We start from the raw sequence: 16,900 nt of genomic DNA on the forward strand, positions 1-16,900 counted from the left end.
GAGAACAAACTGACGGTTGCCAGAGGAGAGGTGGGTGGGGAATGGGTTAAGTAGGTGATGAGGCTGAAGGAGTGCACTTGTGATGAGCACCAGGTGATGTATGGAAGTATTCAATCACTGTTGTACACCTGAAACTAATATTACTCTGTATGTTAGCTGGAATTTTAAAAAAAAAGACAATTTTAAAAGTAGAAAAAAGCATAGTGACTGAATCAAGGATTGGGATGGAGTTAATTTCCTAGAAGACGCTTTTTATAAAAGGAGGTCGTGGAGAAATGTGACTTAATCAGAAATGTGACAAGGAACAGTGTGATCCATCATTGGCCATAGTAATTTGACCAAATTGAAAAAGACTTTTTTCAGATGTGGCTGACACGGTTTAATTGAATGGTTTGAGGAAAGGATGTACATCAGATAGCAAAGTTAAGAATTTATATTCTGTGTCATAGGAGGCAGAATGTCCAGAATCAGTGGTGAGGAAAACTATGTAGCTATTGGAGAAACTTTGAAATCCCTATTGTAAAGCATGTCTGAGAGTTTTCATAATTTAGACATAAATCACCTGATAGTCAATGTGGAAGCCCTAGTTGACTTTTCTCTGTGTATCTACCTCCCAAAAATGTGCCCAGTGATGTCCAGCACCAAACTGAGTAATATTGCAGGTACCTATGAACAAACCAGTTAATTAGGAATTTCTAGGTGTTTAACTGAAATATTCATTAAAGAGCACTGATAGGACAAAGCTAGAGAGCACAGAAATATGGGCCTTGGAGGTGCAGATGAAAACTCATGAGCCAGCGTCCTGGAGCATTTAAATTACAGATCTACAATAGTGGGGCTGTCCATCTGAGAGTCAAGTAGCTGACTTATATTACTGGGTCTGGTCATACACAGAGATGTGGTCCTGCATGTGCTGGACATTTCACATTGAGGAAACCATGTAGAATATGGTGAAGGAAGTAACATTAACTCCATATAAACTATTTTTAAGTTAGGAGATGATTTATTTCATGTAATCAGAATATGACACACCATGGAGGTGCTAGTGAATTCGAGAATTGAATGGCATTGTTGTGCAGTGAAACATTTTATCTCAGAGATGGTAGCATGCTGAATATCAGTATAAAGAGGGTGGACCTCTGGATTAATCAGAGTCCTGTTTTACAAATGGCATACTCCTGAAAATATGGGGTATAGTAAATTGAGTCTAGAAGCCAATGTAACAGGTAGTATGTTATACACCACCAGAGTGGTTATCTGTACAAAATAGTTACTAGTTTTTAAGGTGAATAGTTGAGTCACCATCCCTGGGGGCCAGGAGGGACATCATCTTGGGACACTCTTATGGGAAAGAGTTTCTACAAGAAATAAAGATTTTGCCCAGTCACATGCCAACTCAAATAACTATACACAACTAGTACAAAATGATTCAGCTTTTATTAATTAGCATCTTAGAAGAAACAAAAGAGAGCCAGCAAAGCTCTGAACAAACACAATGAAACAGGTGCAGACAGGCCTCAAGAAGCCATTTGAACAGATGGAGGCAACACCCTCCTCGAGTGGGCCCTGACCCAGGGGTGCTCCATGATCTGGGCCAAGGGTAGCCTTTCCAAAGGCTGGTATCTGAGAAGCTTGGAGACTAAGTCCTGGGCCCCCAAAGGTAATGATGGGGGAAATCGTAGGTCTACCTGATGAGGCCAGAGAAGACAGAAGAGAATGTGGTTAATTTGTGTGCTGTGTGTTTTATCCATTCCTTGAGACCATTCAAGGCACTGTTCTGGATCTTATTAGACAACTTTTGTGTGCACCCCAGGCCCTGCAGTCTTAGCTACCCAGTGAATGCCCAGCGTGTAGCCTTCCTACCTTGAGGATGCGTCTGTAGGTCTCATTATGGGAAGGGCTCTCAAAGGGTGGATATCCTACCAACAGCTCATAGCAAAGTACTCCAATGCACCACAGATCAACCTTCTCATTGTATGTTCTCCTCTCAATCATTTCTGGGGGCAAGTAGTCCAGAGTCCCACACATTGTCTTTCTCCTAGAAGACAGCAGAGAAGGGACCACTGTGCAGAGGCCCAGAACAAGGGTAACCCTCCTTTTCTAGATTCTGATGAGACAGGAGACCCTAAAAAGTCCAAGCAGTCCCTTCCTGTGCATAGGAATTTGGAAACACCAAGATTTTTTTTTTTTTAAGATTTTATTTATTCATGAGAGACACACAGAGAGAGGCAGAGACACAGGCAGAGCTAGAAGCAGGCTCCCTGTGAGGAGCCTAATGCAGGACTTGAGCCCCAGTCCCTTGGGATCATGCCCTGAGCCCAAGGCAGACACTCAACTGCTGAACCACCCAGGTGTCCCTGGAAACACCAAGTTTTTATAAGGATCAAGGGGGACTCCTGGGTGGCTCAGCGGTTGAGCGTCTGTCTTCAGCTCAGGTCATGATCCTGGGGTCCTGGGATCAAGTCCTGCATCAGGCTCCCTGCAGAGAGCCTGCTTCTCCCTCTGCCTGTATCTCTGCCTCTCTCTCTTTGTCTCTCATGAATAAATAAAATTTTTAAAAATAATAATAAGGGTCAAGTTTTAGGAGAGGAAAATACTGGGACCTATCAATTCCATATTTTGGAATTATTCATATAGTTATGTAGCTCATGATCCAGAATATTTTCAGAATATTCTGGGCATCAATAGAGATTTTGAACAAACTCATGATACATCAAGAGGGACCAAGTAAAATTCCTGGAATTATGGAGCAATGATTCTTATTTACATGGAAGCTAACTGGGAAAATTCTATGTTAACAGAGAACAAAAGGTAAAAGATAAGGTTGAGCCACATTCTTTCAATCTACAAATGTACATTAAATATATGCATATGAAAAAGGCAGTACTAAAAAAAAAAAAAAAAGGAAAAGGCAGTACTCAAATACAAACCTAACTTTGTATCTGGGTCTTATACGTGGAATAAATTAAATTGGATCATTCCTAACTGGCACCCAGGGCCCATGCCATCACCTGACCTACCTCAGAGATGGTGTGTGCACAGACCAGCCAAAGTCTGCAATTTTCACCTCACCCTTGAACCCGAGCAGTAGGTTCTCTGGTTTAATATCCCGGTGAATCACCTTTTTCTCGTGGCAGTAAGTCAGAGCATCTGCCAATTCCTCCATTATCTGAGTGAGCAAAGAAAAAGTCGAGAAATGAAGCCAGCCACAATTTCCATGATAAAATACTCACATGAATTTTATAGTTGTAATGGAATCTTTTTATTTCCTGCTTACCAACCATTACTTCCTTAATGGCACCACAATTATTGGTGGGGAAGGGATTCATCTCATTTTATGAAGTCTTATAGGATAGATGCTAAAGTATACAGAACCTCCCTTTTGCCCTACCACAGCAAGTAGCTAGACACAGGTCCTGAGGCCTGAAGAAATGATACAAAAACAGGAGGAAAATTGCAAGAATATTCAGATAGCAAGTTGACCCAACCCGTCTGCTGGGATAATTGTTGCTCTGATTTCCCATCTGGAGCCCTCTAGAAATCTCTTGCTTCCTATTCTAAGCCGGCTCCACTCACTTATTCAGTGAAATCCTCCATAGGCTTTCAACATGCTTTTCTGCATAAAGTAGTGGAGTTAGATTGTCTTGCTTACAACCAAAGAATCCAAATTCATACACACTAATTATTAATATTCTGGGGTAATTAGAGTATCAAAATTTGAAGTTATGGGATATATGTATCATTATATCAAAGGTATAGAATTCAGAAATAAAGGAAAAAAAACACTGGACACTAATGACAACCACAAGTAGTGATGCACCCCCCACACACACACACTAGTCCACAGTAAACTCATGGGCCCCAAAGCCCGCAGGCCTCCACCTCACCGTGGCTGTGTGCTGTTCATCTAATGTGTGGCTCTTTTGCAGCTCCTTATAGAGCTCACCCCTTGGAGCATATTCCAGAATCAGGTACACGCGGCGTGCATCATGGAAATAGTTGTACAGGCGTAGGATATTGGGGTGTCTGGAGAAGGGACAGAGGAAAGGTCAGATTTGTAAGACCCAATTCCTGATGCTATTACAAGTGACTGGTCACACAAGGGGCAAACTGCTGGGACCAGAGTAATAGCAGTTTGATACTCGAGTGTGTGAGACAACCGGAGCACACATCAAGATTTTGGCATCTGAAACGGAGGATACATGGTATAAGTGTAATGAAATGCAGAAACAAATCTTCAAGGTGGAATCAAGGTGGCCTATTTGAGGGTCGTTTGGGGGAAATGGGTTCAGACTCCAGAGATGGAAGAGAGAACAGAAGAGTGGGAAGCCAGTGCCAGATTCTCATGCAGACTGTCCTACTGTAGATGCGCCTGGATTTCAATTTCCCTGCGCAGCTGGTGCTCCAGTCCTTCCTTTTCTATCTGGGACTTGAAGAGGACTTTCAGGGCCACAATGAAGTGGCTTTCCTTGAGCCGAGCCAGGTACACGTTCCCAAATTTTCCCTTGCCAAGAGGGCGCCCGATTTCAAAGTCATCGATGGTGAGGCGCCGCCTGAAAGGAGTGGAAAAAAGGAGCCTGTTTAGGAGGTGGGTGGAGGGCAAGCGGGGAGTCTCCCCCGGCCCCGCCCCTGCCCCTTGCCCTTCTCGAGGCACAGCGCTCAGGCCAGAAGCGGACACACCACACGTGCCGCCAGCTCTTCATTTCTTTGCTCCCCCTTCCCACTCCAGTCTCTCACCCGGGCGGGACGCTGAGCTCCACGTGGCCTGCTGCATCTACGTGAGGCAGACGAACAGACAGAAGTCAGCACTTCCTTCTGGGCACCCTCCACCCCAACAACTGACACCAGCCCTTCTCAACCTTTGCTCTGTTCCTGGGTCTTCTCGCCTTCGCTTGCGGGCTGAGCACTGCCCGACAGCATCACGGTGTCCGGGCGACTCCCGAGGGGAAAAGGCGAAGGCGCAGGACGCTTTCGTGGAAAGGCGCAGGGGAGGTGGCACTGAGCGCGAGGCTCCTTGGACGCCACCCTGCTCCACGCGGCCTGCGTGCTCCCACACAAGGCACCCCAGGAGGCTCCCCGGATGAGGGTCCCTGGATCCACCAACGCCTAGGATACCCGGAGGATGGCGCCCGTGGGCTTTTATTCCAGCGTCCCACTCATTGGCTGAGCCGACAGTTCCTGGCCGACTCCCATTGGTGGAGGCTTATGAGCGCTTAGGCAGCGTCTCCAATAGAGGAGGCAGGAATGGGAGCTTCCGCTCAAGCTTAGCGAAGAGACCGGCGGGGGGTGGGGGGACACGGGGAGCTGGGGCTTCAGGAGCCTCAGAAGACGAAAGAATTGAGGGCCGCGGAGAGGGTACGTTGCCAATGGTCTCGTTGGATGAGGCCTACATGGTGGACTCCATGAAAGCGCGAATGCATTAATGAACTGACACGGTGCACGTGTGAATGAGTAGACACCAACTGCAAGAAGTTGCCGGGGTGCCCACGTGGCGTCTGCAAACCCTCAAACCACGTGTGCGCCGCCCTCACGGCCCCCACGTGTCCGACTCGGGGTTTGTTCTCCAGGGCCCTTCTCCATCACGCTTCCCAATATTTCTGCCTCCTCCCCCAATGTCCTGCAGCTCTTACTCTGTCCAGTTCATCCCCAACCCCCGAGGCCAGCCCCCCCACCCCCATCCCAGGACTACAGGCTCGTTCAGAGCGATGACGCACGGTCAATTCACCCCTTGCCTCCATGTGTGTGTTGGACCAGCAGAAATATTTTACCAGCAAAAAGAAAAAGGATGGGGGTTATTTGGAAATAACAAGCTATTACAATTAGAGACAAGGAAGCTACAACAAAAACCATAGGCTAGTCCCTCAAACCTAGGAAAGGAACACATGTTATGGAGAAGGAAATTTGGGAGTTGTTTTGAAGGAAAGTCCGTTGGAGAAAAGCAACAAACACTTTAGTAAAAGGCAGTTTCTCATTGTTCGAGTTGCAAGGGGTGAGGGTGGGGGTCGATTTCTTATAGAAAATGCTATCTTTTCTCCTTGGGGCTTATTATTGATGATTTTTTCCTGTTGTGGATTTTTCTGTTGGGGTCTGTGATTGACATCCGTAGGCCACATGTGAGAGCTTCTCCTCTGGCCTCCTGACTCCATTTTAGTGAAATTTCCTTTTATTAATTTTCACAGACCGTGTAATCAGTTTTCATTTGGGGTCTCAAATAGTAAAATCAGCCCCCATGTTTATTTGTTTGGCAAACACAGAAGTTTCAAAAAGTTTTAAATGGAATTCTTTTAGATAACAATATAAGTTGCTGGAGAAATATAACTTAAAAAGAAAAAAATCTTTTCCCAACCCAGAAAACTCCACAAAGATAGTAGACAAGTAAAAAAAGTTTATTACTGAAATAGCTTTAAACCAGAATGTGATGCCATATCACAAATTATTGCTGAGAGATGGCAAAGTCAGAAAAATACCCTTTCATACATCCATGCAGACACCGGCTTTCTCAATGTCTCCCATTACATATTTTCAACATAGACAATAATTAGTCCTCTCAAGTAGGAAAACATGACAGCACCATTTGTTATACATAATTCATCCTCAATTTACCTCATAATTGGGGTAAATTGGCTGCTATATTGGCTTTCTATAAGGGAAAACAAACTTCTCATTACCTGAGGGTAGAAGGTAGTGTTAACCTTAAAAAGTTATTTTACCAGCAAAAAATGAGGTTATTTGGAAATAGCATAGAATTGCAACTAGAAACATGCAAGCTACGGTAAAACCATAGGCAAACCTAACAGAAAAGTTATTTTATGAAGGAAGAGGAAGTTGGGACAGTTGTTTTGAACAAAACCCATTGGAGAAAAGCAACAATTCAAGGTGATGACAGTTTCTCATTGGCAGAGTTGCAGGGTTGATTGATCTTGTTTTGCAACTTGGAGCAAGGTGCCCACCAAAGTTAGGTGTCTACCTTCCCAGAGGAACTGGGAGATAAGGATTCTCTCTCCCATGATGTCTGCATTTCAAAGAGATAGCTCCTAAGTCTTTTGAGAAAGACATTCTTGGTTTGGGAGAGCACAGGGTGCCTGAGGAAAAGCCAGAAGGCTAGTGTGTCTAGAGCTGCAACTGCAGGGGTTCAACTGGGATTACATGAGTTAGAGAGATAAACGGAGACAAATTGTGCAGAAACATACCAGCCTTTGTAAGGAGGTTGTAAATGCTCCAGAATGTTATCTAAAATGTACCTGTGATTTGTTTAATCAGATATGGTAAGGCAGCAGACCTAGAAGTAGTTGTCATGAACGAAGTTTATGCTCCCACATCCCTAACAAATAAGAGTTAGGGCATGTTACTGGTAGGAGATTCTGTGTTGTATATTTGGAGATCTCAGTTCTTGGATTCCCCACAAAAGATTTACTTGGGGATCTACTCTCAGATAAAGACAGGAAGAAGGAAGGGAGCAAGCACAAAGCAGTTTATTAAGGACAGTACACTGTCAAGGTGGGAAAGCAGGCAGGTCCAGAGGTGATCACTCCCTAGGCTACAGGGATCTTCTTAAGTAAATGGGGGTCATGGCTCAGGGAGGGAGTGGTCTCTACTTCCAATCATTTGGGAGATTCCTCCCACTGGTTGGGAGGGGGAGTTGTCTACCCTACAAGATTTTTTCTTTTTTAAGATTTTATATATTTATTCATGAGAGACAGGGAGAGAGAGGCAAAGACACAGGCAAAGGGAGAAGCAGGCTCCATAGAGGGAGCCTGATGGGGGACTGGATCCCAGGACTCCAGGATCATGCCCTGGGCCAAAGGTAGGCTCTAAACCGCTGAGCCACCCAGGGATCCCGACCCTAGGAGATTTGTATCAGAACCCTTTTGGCAACCTTCTCTCATGGGGGGGGAAGGGGACAAAACTGCAATGCAAATGCATTATAATGACCCTAGGGGTTACCCTAGTGTACGGTGGAAGAGGAAAGCACGGGCTCTGCACCCGTGGCTCGAGATCTGTCAGCCCTGGGGTGTTGGAAGCCATAGGCAGGATGTTGTGACTATCCTTGCCTCCAGCTCATCTGTCTTTTTTATCAGGCATACCACACAAGGTGATATGGAGAAGCACCAGGGTGGGTCAGGAGGCGACAGCCGTGATGTAGAAAGCACATTTATAATGTGTAGGTTTTTTGTTTTGTTTTTTGGCAGGAAAGGTAAGGCAAGACAGGTAAACAGTTTAGGACTGACTTATTTGAATAATACTGGAGGGACTTTAGAGCATGTGTCACTTCCGGTCTAGTACCTGGTCCTGGAGTTTCAGGGCAGAGGAATATTACCTCCTGGAGTTTGGGAGCCAGGGAGAGGTAGGTAGTTTGCGTATGAATAGTGAGGTCCTGGCAAAGCTGTTAGCTAGTCCTGGTGGGGGGTGGGGAAGGGTGGGAGTGGGGGGAATGGGATAGTGTCTCCCCAGGCAGAAAGGCTCCAGATGCCAGACCACAGAGAAATAAAAATATATAGTTAGTACACTGTGAAATAGATAACCATCCTGGGGGGGAGGGGGAGTTGAGCTGAATGGTAATGGAATCTGGTTCACGTCACTTAAAAGACCAATCTGAGGGATCCCTGGGTGGCGCAGCGGTTTGGCGCCTGCCTTTGACCCAGGGCGTGATCCTGGAGACCCGGGATCGAATCCCACGTCGGGCTCCCGGCATGGAGCCTGCTTCTCCCTCTGCCTGTGTCTCTGCCTCTCTCTCTCTCTCTCTCTGTGTGACTATCATAAATCAATAAAAATTTGTTAAAAAAAAAAAGATCAATCTGGGTATTGTGTGGAAATTAAACCATAGAAGGGGCATGAAAAGGGAAGATCTATTAGGCTATTTTCCAGATGGGTGAGGATGAGGATTTAAATTAAGATTCGGACAGGGGAGGCGGTCTATCACAAATTACAAATATCGGTTGATCAAAAGAGACAAATAAATTAGTACAAAACTTATGAATATATATGTAATTATTCTGCAATATGGTTGTTATTTAGCTCTACCCATACTCCACACTGCCCCCTTCAACAATAAGATTTCTGATACTACAGTTACCTTCATAGAAATGCTTTACTACAGAGACACCATGCAGAGATCACTGTTCTGTCACAGAGCCCAGGCCAAGGGCCAAGGTGGACTGTGCAGGAAGTGTTAATTGAACAGGCTTTCATGGCTCAAATGCTACACATTCCAAAGGACTGGCCCTTGAGCAGCTCCAGGAAGACAACCTGCGTCCTTGTAGTATCTCAACTGGTTAAGAGTGACTTTATGCCTGTTACTGTTATCTGCAAGCCCCGCTGCATCAGTTTGACCAGATTTATCCAGTTTGTATGCCTGAGTCTCTGTATCTTTGCCTTCTGCGACCCCACTGAGCATCCGTGTTCAGTCATGAAGGTACTGCATGCCTCATAAGAAACCCTGGACACTGAAGCTTGTGTGGCTTTCCCTCATCGGTGATGTTTGCACATAATGTCACACATCTTTGCCAAAGACTTCAGCAAACCCCTGTACAACTGCACTGGGAAGGAACACCTGGCAGCTTGTGCTTGGTTTCCCCTGGACTTTTTACCCTGTGTGACCTTGACCTTGGTGACATTGACCTGTGTCCCTGTGCTGTACCAGACAGTGTGAATGTAAAAGCAGTTCTGAGTCGAGCGAATCCGCCTAGCACACCATCAAGCAGGAAGGTGGTTTAAGGGAGCAAAGAACCCTATGTGTACATGATTATGATCTAGATGGGTGTTCCAGTCAAGGTTCCCTGATGAAATGCCATTTGAAATTATATGGGAGGGATGAATGTGCCCTAAATGTGCAGCAGGCAGAGGGAAAAAGGCCATAGCAGGTGCAAAAACGAAGGAAAGGGAAGCAGGAAGTGGAGACCAGAGTCTTGCAAGAGAAAAGGTAGTAAATTAGGCACATCTCACCCCAGTAAGGCTTTATGGATGGGCCATGTGAAGGATTTGGTTTTTCTCCCCAGAGTGAAGGGAAGTCATGAAACATTTCGGGGAAAAGGCTGGGGGTGAGCCCTACACGACCAAGTCTGAGCCCTATCTCTGGCCTCCGGGTGGAGAATCAACTTGAGGATAAAAGTGGAAGGTAAAGCAGAAGCTGAGGTGTTAGATGATGTCTGGATGGACCAGGGAGATGGCAGTGGATGCATGGCAGCAAGGTCACAGTGGGAAAACACCTGTTTGACACAGAAATAGAAGCAGAATAAATGGACTTTTAAAAGTCATCCAGCAGCTAAGAACAAGCCAGGAAGTATGTCCAGGCAGTCTGACGAGGGGCCCCATGCTCTTAATGCTCCACTGCTACAAGAAAGGCAAAAAGAGCTGCCTATTTACTATTTAGTTCAAACCATTCAACTGTGAGACGTGTAACCTATCTGTAAGATTACAGGTCGTTGACCCTCAGAACTCAAGGATGACATCACTGAGCATTCCTGATGCATCCCTGCATGCCACAACTGAGACAGGAAAGACTGTCCGTGGGCCAGGGTGTGAGGAGAGGGAGCTGCAGATTCCCAGAGGCCAGACTCCCACAGGTTTCCTGCATCATGTCTCTGTGGAGGGCCCTCTCAGCTGGAGCCCAATGCTTCCACTCCCTCCCAGTCACACTGAAGGATCCATCAACTTGATGATGCCTGCAACACACTAATCTCAAGTAATACACATATTTGGTATTGTTTGTTAAAGTCAGAGGTGGCGTATGAGCAGCAGGAACAAAGAAATGAGATTATTGCTGACATGTACTATAGAAAACACATCACATCAATCTGGCCTATTTTTATAAAGGTAATAAATGGGTATACTTGGAAGTCAGGCCACTTGAAGCCATATATACACACACATACATGTAACATACATCTCAGGTATATACATATGTATGTGTGTATATAGTCATTAGTGGTGTGTATACACACAATCAGCATTTGTAAGAAATAAAGTCCTTTCTCACCAGATTTCCCTGTACCTTGTGTTCACTAATTTAAATCCTGGCTTGTTTCTAAGTTCAACTGTGTCTGTTTTTTTGGTTTTGGTGCATTATGCTCATAAGCCTCCAAATATACGACTCTTAACTTGGTGCTGTAAGAACTGCCTTTCTGTTGTTACAGAAATTTAATCAGCTTTTTTTTTTTAAGATTTTATTTATTTATTCATGAGAGACATACAGAGAGGCAGAGACACAGGCAAAGGGAGAAGCAGGCTCCATGCAGGGAGCCTGATGTGGGACTTGATCCAGGGTCTCCAGGATCACGCCCTGGGCTGCAGGTGGCACTAAACCACTGCGCCACCGGGGCTGCCCAGCTTTTCTTTTTTAAACCATTTCAGTCTGTATAAGGAAGGAACACTGCAGGTCAGAGAACAACTCTCCTCTGAGTTTGTAAGGTTTGCCCTTGGCTGAGGCTTGAGAACTTAGGTATCAGTAGGTTTCCCAGTAGCCAGGACAGGAGTAGCTCAGTGTGCCCAAGTTTCTGGGGTAAACAATGTTGTTTACATTGAATGCCTGCCATCCCTTTGGAAATCTAGAGCTTGTTACATGATAGGAGAGCCCCACCCCTAGAAAAAACCTGGGTACTGAGTGTCGTATGAGCTCCCCTAGAAGAGTTTTTAAATCCTGGTCGTAATTCTTTTTTTTTTTTTCCCTGGTCGTAACTCCTTGATGGAACTCAAATTAAGCCTGTCCTGTGTGACTTCCCTGAGACAGGACTCTGGATGCTTGTCTCATGTCCTCTGGCCTTCCTCAGTCCTTGTATCTCATCCCTTGGCTGTGTTTGCTTTCTCTCTTTTTGCTATAATAAGTCATAGCTATTGAGTCTGATAAAATGTCAAGTCCTATGAGTCTTCCTAGTAAATCACTGCAACTGGGGATGATCTTGAGGATTCCTGACACAAGCATTCACTGGGATTTCTAAAAATTTACTAATATGGCCATACAGGCCTGTGCAGATTCTCTTTGAGGTCAACAGGTCATGTACTGTGCCAACTATACAAACAGCTTTGTGTGAACAGTCTGTGAGAGACCCAAACATTACGATAAACTAAAAAACACCCTGTGCTGTGTCAGCATCGTTAAGTCACACATACTGAATCTACAAGGGGAGGGGGGGCAGAGGTAAAATGAACACCACAGTGAGACAATGGCTAGAAGTGGGGATGATCAAAAATGGGTGCAAAGTGTCCGACTTGGGCAACAAGGCAGAAGACGGTGACATTCACTGAGATTTTGAGCACCTCAAACAACACTAAAAACCAAATGCATGCCTTAGCTTCTCTCTACCTCACTGCCACCTCAAGCCCTCCTCTGTACTTTCTGCACAGTTGTAACAGATTATGCAGCTGTTAAAAGAGTTTGATTTATCCAACGTATAGGGATAGTCAAGATATACTGGCAAATGAGAAAAATAATTTGCAGACAAATGACAGCACTCTATTCTGTTTTGAAGGAGTGCATAGACCTGCCCTGGGAGAGGCAGTAAAGTGATAAGGACATGGATTCTGCAGCCTGTCTACCTGACCTCCAATCCCAAATCCCACACTTCCTAATCAACTATGAAACCTTCGACACACGCTTTTCACTTCTTTGCGCCTTAGTTTTCTGATCTGTAAGATAGGGATAACACAATCTGCCACATAGAATTATCACAAAAATTAAAAGAATTAATGTATATAAAGGTGTAGAGCATTCAAAACAATGAGGGAAACATAATAACATACCATATCTGCTTGCTCCCATGATTATTAGGAGTGCATCCTCAAGGTGATGACTGTGACCACATGACACATGCCTACAGGCTCAGTATGTAAGAATACTAACAAGGCGTGGAAGGATGACCAGAGAGAAACAGTCAACCTGGAGACAAGGATTTGGGGAACTCTGTATTTCACTGAGCATAAAATGCCTCAAGGAGGGAATTAACTCAGTCATGGAACACCTTACAAGTGAGAGAGCAAGGGTGACAGATTCTGAGCAGCACAACTGTTTAGCAATAGATGGAAGACGGTGCAGACCCTCTGAAGTAGGGCAGGAGCTCACAGAAACCAGGAAAGTCTCTCAAGTCAAAGTGGTGGGCAGCAGTAAAAAGGTCCAATCAGAGTGTGTGTGTTGGGTGGAGGGGAGTGGGGGGGACAAGAGGGAACTTTGTGAGACTTGCTTAAGTCCAGTGACAGTGGTGGAGACCATGGTTTAGTCGTCAGTGGGGTGAAGGGACATGAGAAGGTGGGGACAGACAGTGGACAGAACAGTTACACAGGGTGTGTCTAGGAGAGAGAAGGGCAGAGCTCACTGGGCATGTGGGGCAGAAAGCACCTGGGGTGACACTAGAGACCAGTACACAAGTATAGATTAAGAGGATAGAAGAGGATTAAGAAGGAAAAGTTAAAGACCAAGCAGTGAGGTTATAAAATAGGGTCCTAAAAAAATCAGAGATTGGAGATATGTGTCCAACGGCAACGAGCAAGAGTGACCCTTGAAGACCTCCTCTGGGACTGTAACAAGGCTTAGAGACCTGGGGAATTTTACACACAATTTCCCATGGAGACTAAAACCCTGAATAATCTGCAGTTTTCAGTTTTAAGATCAGTTTTAGAAATATTTGTGGATAACAGGATCTTCATTTCTCCAGATATGTTAGGACTTCTATTCCAACATCAAGATAAACCACTAGAGAATCACAACTTTGGACTACACAGTATAGCCTGTTTTTTAAGAGTCCTTCTTTGGAATTATATACTAGATACTAGACAAGGAAATAGAAAATGTAAAAAAGAATTAAGTAGAAATTAAACTGAGAAAAAAACTGGGGTGCCTCAATCAGTTAAGTGTCTGCCTTTGGTTCAGATTATGATCCCAGAGTCCTGAGATCGGGCCCCATGTTGGGCTCCTTGCTCAGGAAGAGCATCTACTTCTCCTTCTGCCCTGCCCCTCCCCTCACTCATGTGCTTGCACTCTCTCAAATTAAAAAAAAACAAACAAAAAAAACAAACAAAAAAAACCCCTAAAAAAACCTTACTAGAAAGCCAAAAGCACAACACATAAAACTGATGAAATCTATAGATAAAAACACCGTAAAAGTCCTTGACAGAAAGGATGCACTACAGACAGGGTAACAATGGTGAATAGCAATAGATTTCTCATCTGAAACCAGGAGGACAGAGGGAGGTAACATGTTTCTCTTCTACTATAAGAACTGTAAACCCCAAGTCTTTTTTTTTTTTTTTTTTTTTTTTATGATAGTCACACACAGAGAGAGAGAGAGGCAGAGACACAGGCAGAGGGAGAAGCAGGCTCCATGCACCAGGAGCCCGATGTGGGACTCGATCCCGGGTCTCCAGGATCGCGCCCTGGGCCAAAGGCAGGCGCCAAACCGCTGCGCCACCCAGGGATCCCAACCCCAAGTCTTTTATCCCACAAAAAACATCCTTCAGGGATGAAAGGGACATAGAAACCTTTTTAGATAAAGGAAAACAAAGTCCTTTGTCAACAGCAGACCTACCTCAGAAGAAAGGGTACAGGAAATTTGCAGGGAAATGTTAACAGAAGGCCTGGGTCTTCAGGAAGGGAGAAAGAACGGAATGGTTAATAATAGAGGTAAACAGACCATACACTTCATGAATTTTGTAGAAAATCTTTTGACAGGTGGGGCACAAATTATAACATCCAACATAGTGCTCCATGTATAAAGAGAAAATACTTAGAATAATTAAAAATGGAAAATGTTAAGGAATCTAATGGAATTAAGGTTTCTATACATCAAAGTGCTAAAATGCTGATATTAGACTGTGATAAGTTATGTATAATACTTAGAATATAAAAATTAAGACAATACTCAAAAATGTTATAGATACATCAAATGGAAATCTAAAAAATGCTGAAGTAACCTACAGGAGAGCAAAATAACAAACACAAAACAGAAAAGCAAAATAACAAAAACAACCAGAAAACAAGACGTACAATATAAAGGGAACACAAACAAAAAACAAATTTCATGTAACTTACCAATTAAAAGATAGAAGAATGGATTAAAAAGTAAAGTATGACCCAACTATATGCTGTTATAAGAAACTACTTCAAATATAATGATACAGATAAAGTTGAAAATTATAAAGATATAAACCATGCAAAATATTAATCAAAACATGCAGTAGGGACCATATTAATCACTCAAAGTATGCTTCAAAGGCAAGAAAATGAACAGGTACAAAAAGGATATTACTTAATGAAAGGGTTAACATACCAATATTAAATGTGAACCATTTAGTGCACCAAACAACAGAGCTTTAAAATACCCGAAACAGGGATCCCTGGGTGGCTCGGTGGTTTAGTGCCTGCCTTTGGCCCAGGGCGCGATCCTGGAGACCCAGGATCAAGTCCCGCATCAGGCTCCCAGCATGGAGCCTGCATCTCCCTCTGCCTGTGTCTCTGCCTCTCTCTCTCTATCATGAATAAATAAAATCTTAAAAAAAAAAAAAAAATAAAATACCGAAATAGAAAATGATAGAATTCAAAAGATGAACAGTATACTTCAGGACAGCTATACATCAGAACTTCATCATCCCTCTCTTTGGAATTGACAAAAATACTAAACAGTTTAGGTCAGTAAGGTTATAGAAAATTTGACTACTACCAAGAGGACTGTCCAGACTGTGAAGGCTGAGAAACTGGGGCCGTTGGGTTTAATATTACACTTTGTCAGCCATCTCAGACCAAGAACTGAACACCATCCCTGTTACAGGAAGAAACCACTCCCCCACTCTAGACAAGCCACCGGCTCATATAGGAATGTGGAACACCCAACCATCAAAGAATATAAACCCCGCCCTTTGCCCACCAAACTTGCGTACCAATTCTGACCAGAATAACAGGCTAGTTCAAACGGACCTTAGAGGGTGAATCGTAATTCAATTGGTCACCTGCTTGTGGACCGACATGACCATGTAACTTTCTGTATGTTATAATCCTCATTGGCCACTGGCCCCTATAAAACTGCTATACCTCTTAACCTCGGGTCCAAGCCCCTGGTCTGTTGTGTCGGGTATACTTGGACCCAAGCTCGAGCTTGTAAATAAACCCTCGTGCGTTTGCATCGGTGTCGGCTCCTTGGTGGTTTCTCCACAATCTTGGGCACAACACAGACATTTACAGAAACTCCACTCAATGACAGCAGAACACACATTCTTTTAGGAGGTCTTTTAGGATATTCAATAAATTAGGCTATATCTTAGGTCATAAATACTTTAACAAATTTAAACATACCAAACATAAACTAGAAATCAAAAGATAAGGAAAATACTCCAGAACACTAGAAAACTAAACAATAATCTATGAACCCATTAGAGTTTCTAAAGAAATCAAGAATCATTAGAGCTGAATAAAATGTAATGAAAATTTGCAGGATGAAGTCACAATGCTGTGAGGAAACATTATTGTACTAAATGCTTACTTTAGAATACAACCAAGGTAAAGGAGAAGATATAAAGATCAGAACAGAAATTAGTGAAATTATCAACAGCAATAGGGAACAAAAGAATAAATGAAATAAAGTGCTAGTTCTCCAAAATGATTAGTACGATTGATAAATGCCTAAGAAAATGGGCAAAAATAAAGCAAAGAGTGAACATATTTCCAAAATCAGGAATCAAATGGGATATTATAAGTACAGATACTGCTCCCATTAAAATGGTAATAAGGAAATATTTCAAACAAGTTTATTAACTAAACAGAAAATTTAGATGGAACAATTCTGGGCAGCCCCGGTGGCTCAGCGGTTTAGCGCCACCTTTGGCCCGGGTTGTGATCCTGGAGACCCAGGATCGAGGCCTGCGTCGGGCTCCCTGCATGGAGCCTGCTTCTCCCTCTGCCTGTATCTCTGCCTCTCTCTCT

At 43.9% G+C, this 16,900-nt stretch overlaps 1 protein-coding gene across 1 annotated transcript; it reads right to left on the bottom strand.

Moving 5' to 3' along the window:
- Nucleotides 1-1,422: 1,422 nt before the first annotated feature.
- Nucleotides 1,423-5,088, bottom strand: AURKC (aurora kinase C). The gene is made up of 7 exons (XM_077912907.1): nucleotides 4,860-5,088; nucleotides 4,738-4,774; nucleotides 4,362-4,553; nucleotides 3,888-4,026; nucleotides 3,021-3,169; nucleotides 1,864-2,038; nucleotides 1,423-1,688 (listed from the first exon to the last, which is right to left on the bottom strand). The coding sequence occupies exons 1-7, from the start codon at nucleotides 4,918-4,920 to the stop codon at nucleotides 1,518-1,520; spliced, it is 924 nt and encodes a 307-aa protein (XP_077769033.1). The 5' UTR covers nucleotides 4,921-5,088; the 3' UTR covers nucleotides 1,423-1,517.
- Between the last annotated feature and the right edge of the window lie 11,812 nt (nucleotides 5,089-16,900).

The sequence above is a fragment of the Canis aureus genome, chromosome 1 (genome assembly GCF_053574225.1).
Source record: "Canis aureus isolate CA01 chromosome 1, VMU_Caureus_v.1.0, whole genome shotgun sequence".
Taxonomy (NCBI): domain Eukaryota; kingdom Metazoa; phylum Chordata; class Mammalia; order Carnivora; family Canidae; genus Canis; species Canis aureus.